This window comes from Mizuhopecten yessoensis, unplaced genomic scaffold (genome assembly GCF_002113885.1).
Source record: "Mizuhopecten yessoensis strain PY_sf001 unplaced genomic scaffold, ASM211388v2 scaffold11183, whole genome shotgun sequence".
NCBI lineage: Eukaryota > Metazoa > Mollusca > Bivalvia > Pectinida > Pectinidae > Mizuhopecten > Mizuhopecten yessoensis.
Window position 1 is genome coordinate 1,983,112 of NW_018408921.1, and position 7,571 is coordinate 1,990,682.

Sequence of the window (7,571 nt, forward strand, 5' to 3'; positions counted from 1 at the left end):
GTTCCCATGTTTTGTTTTTAGCTGGTTTAAAGAGGTCGGTGTGGGGATACTAGAGTACATTCAAACATGTGTTTATTGTGATTTTGCCAGTACGAAATATGCAGTCTTGATTTTTGTACAAATATTAATCTTAGTTTAACAAATTGTTTCCTTTTATCAATGGCATTACATGATGTGCAAATACAGTTTATAGCACTATCGCATGATGTCAACATCTCCTGTTTGTGAATTCATTTTTTCAAACTATTGAAGCAGTTAATATTATATTGCTGGGATCAACGGCACATCTCCAGTTACATTAACCCTTTCATCACTGTAGACCATAATGGACTCATCCAGGTCAAAGCATGGTAGAGTCTACTGAAGTTACATAGGGGTGAAAGGGTTAAGCTAACCCCTTCTGCATGGCATATATAAACTGACTCCGAAATTAATCATGAAGTTTCCTCTTTTTTGGTGAAGTTGTTTGTTGGGAATTCAACATAATCATCCCCCAGTACATTGTTTTCTTGTTTAAGGAAGTTTTGAACATAAGTCTGAGTATACCGACCCAATTTCCTGTGCAAGTTTGTAAACAGGTTTCTGTAAATTCACCGATATAATTGCCTCGTCAAGGTTGGGGTAACAGGACCCTCTGTATGGGCAATAGAAATGAAATCATTGTACATTATGTATATGAAATGGTATACTGATAGGGCCAACTAAACACTCCCGAAATAATTGTCAATAAGTTATACACAATTTGATATAAGGATATTATCTCTAGAGAGTTGAAAAAATAAATAAAAATTAATCTGTTGTAAATGTTTGCTTTACCTAGATACTGGCATAGAAAATCATGTAACGCAGCTTCATCCAACAATTTGGGAGCCAAGATGATGGTTGCTGGTCACATTAGACAGGGAGTCACTATATACAGGTTTCATATATGTATAGTCTTTTAGAGAAGAAAAAGGTTGTAAAAGATAGGAAGTCACTTTATACAGTGGTGTTCTAGGGCAGGTTTGACAGTATGTAGATCAAAAAAGATTTTATGGTAGTACCAACGTGTCATGGCCCTAAAATCATTATACAGATTGAAAAGCATGGACAGAATAGGTTCGCTGATGGTGTCAAAGGTCATCTTCTTATTACAACACATTAGTGGCATGGATACGGGTGGTTGTAAAGTGCAAAGATACTTTTATCCTACACAATAAAAGAAAAAAAGAGGGAGACTATCGCGGCCAAATAAGGACAGGAAAACGCCAGTTGGCTTTAGCTTATTTAATTGATGAGGTAATTGGGTCACGTTAGAGACTGTCTTCCTACTGGGGGGGAAGGTAATTTTGTTAATTGATGACTGGCCAAAAGTTAACACTAGTTTATCAGAGCCAATTTGTCCTAGGAGGTTGGTTCCGGTGGATTTTATCTGTCACAGTTGTCTGAATGGAACCATAGCTGGCCCCAATTATGTATTGATCAGAGAGGCGAGATGGGGGCTCCTTGGGGCTGTTTTAGAGTTTCATCTGAGTTTTAGGTATGTCTGTTGGCGTTGGTTTCAGACTATTGTGCACACAGATTAAGTACATAAAACTAAGGAGTGATGGGAAAGGCGGGACCCTCACCGTTGTCAAGGGAACCGTATAATCTCCGACAATATGTGTGTTTGATTACACCAGAGTGGTGTGCCAATCAGACGTAATAGCGTAGGAGAGAAAACATGCACTATTACAGTGGTCCTTTGGGACTCCTTTCACAAATCTTGTAGGACTAACGTGTTTGTTAGGGTGAATCAAAACTGTTTTTCTCTTTCTAACATGTTATTAAACAGAAGTTCCTCCAGAGTTCAGATTGAAATCCGGAGTAAATGGCATTTTGGTGACAATACTTCCTTCATTTTGATTAATGCATAATCCTGGTGGAAGGGTTTTAGGATTCTATGCTCATTCTGAACTTTAGATTTCATATAACATATACATCCTTACATATTGAATGTTATAAAGCTATTACTTCCGCTTCATTATTTTTGGTTTGTAAGGAGTTTTGGTAATTTATTAAGGGAGAGATAAAAGGCGTTTAAATATTTGACATTTTAATCATGGTTTTGTGCACCAAAAGTATATTTACATTTTTGACCACTGACCCCAATCATTGAAACAGTGTTTTTGTGGTATCACTCCAATATAGTTCCACCAGAAATAATCAAATTAAGCTCTGCATGCATAAGTTGGTACTCCCTGATATAAGACTGGGCGCAAACACTTAATTAACACAGCTCCCTCATTTCAGTGTTGCCCCTCAAATGGTGGGCGACCCGCAATATTTTACCTCAATGCAAATATAACAAAACATCAAATGAAGATGTCAAATACTGCTTTTTGACCTTCGACTGAGCTAGTGACCGATAGTTACAACTAGGTACTGTAGAAAATGTAATAACTTCATTCATGCAACATTAACACAGTTAAGCGTGACCAGGAATATTGAAGTTATTGAGAAGTTATGTGATGTTATTGAAGTCTTTTGAATGATCGAGGGGTGACTTTTGAGTTAAGGAGGAGTAATGTTGAGTTAATGAGGACCTTTGAGTTATGAGGACTTGCGATAGACTGAGGGGGACTTTTGATTTATGGAAAATTGACATGGAGTTGTTGATTAGTGTACTGAAGTTGTTTAGGAGTGACTGAGTTATTGATGAGTGAACTCAAGTTGTTGAAGAGTGACCTTGGGTATTGTGTTAGTTTTGAGTTATTGTATGATGTGTGCCCAAATACAAATCGACCATTAAACATGGATGAAAAAAAAAGTTACTTTTGTAAAATTTGAAGAATATTGCTGTGTATTGTATTGAACACTAATACTTGTTGTTTTACATTACAGGCAGTTAAACTTCTGCAAATGAATCGGGAGATTACAACACGACTCCAGCAATATGAAGCAACTTACACACAGGTGCGCTGTGAAAACCTGCTGATGCAGGAAGAGTTACAGAGACTAGGCGTACTGGTGCCTGACCTCTTGTCTAAGAAAAAGTACAACGGGCATTATACACCCTCCAAGGGGTCATCAGAGGGGCGCTACACTCCGTCTAAAGGGTCCCCCGACACCTCTCCCACCGGTGCCACCCCACGACACCACAGCAACCAAACAATGTTCATCAAGAAGGAGAGGGACACTTAAAATACACATCCCTCGCATGACTTACAAGGGGAAGTAACTCTCACCAACTTTTATGTTGTGATGTTGAAGATCAACAGATAATGGTCCTGGTGTTTTTACAGTGTATAAAGCTTGGAGTATGTTCAGTACGAGCAGTACTGCCGTGTGTTTGGGCATTAGTATGGATGGGTCAATAGAAAAAATATTCTGTTTTACGATGGAATTATTTTTCTTCCGGAACAACAAGTCTAACATGACAGCAAAACAGTAGTTGTGTTTTCTACAACATGTTTTGAGCAACAAGAATCCGACACTGAACAAAGACAGGAGTTGTGTAATAATATATATATATACAGTTTAGTGTTGTACAATTTTATCGGCCAGTGAACCTGTAATGACGACTTAAAGGCAGACTTAATAATAGAAAGGACTTATGTTATATTTATCGTGGATATCATCAATATGTTTAACTCATTCATTGGACATTATCCTGCATAATTTACGTGTGTTTTTGTGACCTTCCTGCGTAGAGATTGTTATCAGGATAACATTGGTCCACATCCCAACCTTTTCACTGTTGTGAATATGAAAGAAGAACAAATTAGTGAATTCATTCATTTATTGTGTTTGTAAAAAAAAACTTGCAGAGAAAAAGATAGTGTATATATATACGTATAGATATATACACATTAAAATAACAATTCAATTTTTTTTCTCTCCCTGATGTTTTCTTCACAATTTCTTCTTGGACTGGAAGGAACTGTGAAATCTGATATGGCTGTGATGTTCATCTGCTTGTAAACAGTGCTTCGTAGTGTAGTATGTATGTGTGTGTGTGCATATATATAACTTTATGTATTTTTTTGTGGTCAGTTATCTCCCTTATGTCGAAGCTCTCTTATGAGGGAGGTTCGTTTTGTTTCAGAATGACATATTCTCCCACCAAGAAATTCTTTTTTGAGAGTTTGTGTGGGAGAGTTTAATCATTAGTAACAAAATCACGCCTCCTTTCCACGGGATTTCTTTTTCCTGAAGTCTCTTGTTTGGAAATATGCTTCCCCATAATAGAAGGGGGGAATCATTTGTGTGTAAATAACTTTGAAACAACCATGAATATTGGTCGTGTAGAATAATATAAATAACATAGTCTCTTTTGCTGACATTTTGTTTTAGCAAAATTCTCATCGTTTAGTGAATATTTTTGCTGTTTTATGAAACTAGTAAGACTTTTCATTTTTCTCTATTTGAAGAACTGGAAACATTTTGAAAAGGTTTCAGTTTTTTGAAAAAGATAAAAGTGATCATGTCATGATCATGCCCCCATTTGTTAAATTGATCAATCACCGAACCATTTGGTCAATAGTGGTGTGATGTATATAGATACGAATGTTATCTAGATCAAATTACTGCTATTGTTCGTTGACAATATGTGTTACATTTATGACTATTATCGCTCGTTCTTATCTTTGATAATTCCGTGCAGTATTTTGAGGACTGTGTGTTGTAATATTATTATTATTACTACTATTAATGTAGGAGATTTATGTGTAAAATGGCATTGGTTTGATTGTGCTATCAACATTACGGGTCCATGGGCACAGTCTGCTACTTCAGGTTTTAGTCACAGGTGACACAGTTGAAGGGAATTCAAGATTAAATTTTTGTCTAAATCAACAACTGGATGTTAAATGTGAATTATATTCCAGGTTCTTATACATAGAAAAAAAATCCAATATATTGGCTGAAAAGTTGGAAAGTTGATTTCCCTTTATCAGTGTCAGTTGACCTCTGAATTAGTGCACAAGTGATGACAAAAATGAGGCTTTTAGCGGTGCTATCACTATCTCATCATGGGTTGTCTCCATTTGTCAAATCTTTTCATTCCTATCTGTGTGTAAAGGAAATATCCCATTTCATTGATTCTTGCTATTCCATCTATTGTTTAGGGTTCAGAGGAGAATGAGTAAGATTTTTACGAGGTTGGATGGCTAAAGATCAAGTAACAAAATGTTTTATATTATCAGGAGTGAACTGATTTGACTGGGAGGGTTAATTTTTACTAGCACTGTAGCCAGCTTCCCCTGGAAATGGTCAGTGGGTTATTATTTTACTGTGTTTTATATGTCGCAGAACAACGGGGAATTAGGAGTTAACTCCTCCTTATCTGGGGAATGCAAGAGTTACTTCCCCATGGCAGCAACTACAATGAACTTCTCTTCCATTGCAAGGCAGCTGGTCATATTAACAGTCCTGCTCGTTTCAAACCAAGGTTGAGGCAGAAATCCTTAAAGATGTGTAACTTAACTAATTCACCCCTGAAGACCCATTTGAACTCTTCCAATTTAATGGTTGGAATAGATCATTATGGAATTTCGGGGGTGAATGTGTTCAGGGTTTACTGGCAACTACTCCAACAAAGTAAGCTGACTTGCAGTGTAGAGAAAGCTAGATTTTTACAGAAGTGAACATCGACATGTTAAAAATTGTGCAACTTCTGTCAGCCAATCAGAGAGAGGATATATAAGTAGTTTAGGGCTTGTAATACACAATCTGATTGGTTGTTCAAAAGCAAACCAGGGTGATAATAGTGTCAAGAAATGTATTTTTTTCTCGTTCAAGAGAGGAAATTGTTTTTGTTATTATTATTTATTTTTTTTGCAATGAAGAAAGTTGTGTTTTGCATGGACAAAACTTGCTATTACATCACTAGAAAGTTTTAGCTTTTTTAACTGTTATCGATCATGCATGCATCCCGTCGGCCCACACTACACCATCACAAGGGCACCTGTTGTGATATTTTACGACACTCAGCGCTGGAGGGGCTATACTGTTATTCATGTTACCAGTTATACAAGTCTTGTGCCATTCCACACTCGAGATAAACAGACCCCTCCCCTTTTCAAAAACAATAGTAGAAAACTAGCACTCGCCACTAAATCACTTAATAGTTTTCTGTTTTCTGCAACATAATCTGAATGGTGAATAATTATAATAAGTCCTCCCTGTTTCATGTCTGTGGCACGTGCACTGCAATCTTAAGATAATGGGCAAAATTATCTAATCCTACATGTACAAACTACGACGTAATTGGTTGATCTCGGTCCCCTCATATATAAGATAATATTAGTAATTTTAACTGGAGTTCGGTTATTGCAAGTATAACCTTAAGGAAAAGGACCTTTCAAACCTTTTTCTCATTTCAATTTTAAATGAGTTATAGAAATTGAAAAAAAAAAGGCTTTCAGAATTCAGTATGTATTTTGAACATTGTTTGAGAATTCAGTATGGTTTTGGAATTAGGATTTAATTGTCATTTTAGAAAGGAAAAAGGATTTTTTTTAAACTGAATACCATGCCAAATTTGATAGAAAAGTTTTAAGCCTTTCCCGGAGGAGGCAAGGTTTGAGAACAGTTATAATCTGGCAGATTATGAGGTAATATCACTAGAAGCCTAGCCGTGTCTTTATTGATTTCTCCTCCACATGACGCCTCGTCGGTCGGCTGGCTGGCGTACATACAAGGTCCCCCCATTCACAATCAATACAGCACCAGTGTGTCTGTGGCAGAAGACTTGTCGTAACTTGCGCACTGAAGCTTTTGTTTTTTATTATTGTATATCTGAAGTGCTTGTTGTGAGGGCAGAAGGTGATTGAATCACTGATCGCCCGACATATTATATATATATATATATATTTATCTCATCCATAGAGAAAGTTGATGGTCACTTTCACGTTCCATATAATTAGATATAAATATGTCATATAATCACATTTAATCTCATCATCATCATTGTCATCATCTATCTTCATGGAATTGTGCATCATAGTCTGTGTATGTTCTCAAATTCAGTGTATACATTTTTCAAAATAGAAAAAAGCTGTCCTGTTATTGACTGCCAACCAATTCATTGAAATGTCTCGATCATGAAATTTATTACCGTAAAACCAATTCATTTTGACAAATATCAAATATGTCTTGTTTTCCCTCTCCAGTATCAGTCACTATTACAAATTGAACATCAACCCCCTCCCCCATCCCCATCCCAAAGGATAGTGACAAAATCTATTATTAAAGTGGTTTATTCATGGAAACTATTGATTTATTGGACAAGATTCATATTTTGTCTGTGTATTTTGGATCGTTAGTGTTTGTTACTAGGAACCAAATCAAAAGATGTTTTTTAAAATGAGATGTAGTTATTCCCAGCACTTTTGCCAAAAGGTGTTTTGTGTATTGTGTAAAAAATTAGAATATTTGAATAAATTAGATGAAAAAAATCATATCCCCAAAAAAACCCGGCTAAGTACAGGAGTAACTACTGTCTTGCTATATATAGGGCATTTTCCATGTCATATTTTGCTTGTAACAGGTGAGGTCTGTGACCTATTCTATAGCATTGAGCTATCAGAAGTCCATAATTATTACTAACG

At 36.2% G+C, this 7,571-nt stretch overlaps 1 protein-coding gene across 1 annotated transcript in view; it reads left to right on the forward strand.

The window, feature by feature from the left end:
* LOC110440516 (ski oncogene-like) overlaps positions 1–7,037 on the forward strand; it is a 44,088-nt gene extending 37,051 nt beyond the window's left edge. Inside the window, exon 7 of the mRNA XM_021483641.1 lies at positions 2,863–7,037. Within this exon, the coding sequence (XP_021339316.1) occupies positions 2,863–3,162 (300 nt within the window). The 3' untranslated portion in view covers positions 3,163–7,037. The remainder of the gene's footprint in view (positions 1–2,862) is intronic.
* The last annotated feature ends 534 nt before the right edge of the window (positions 7,038–7,571 follow it).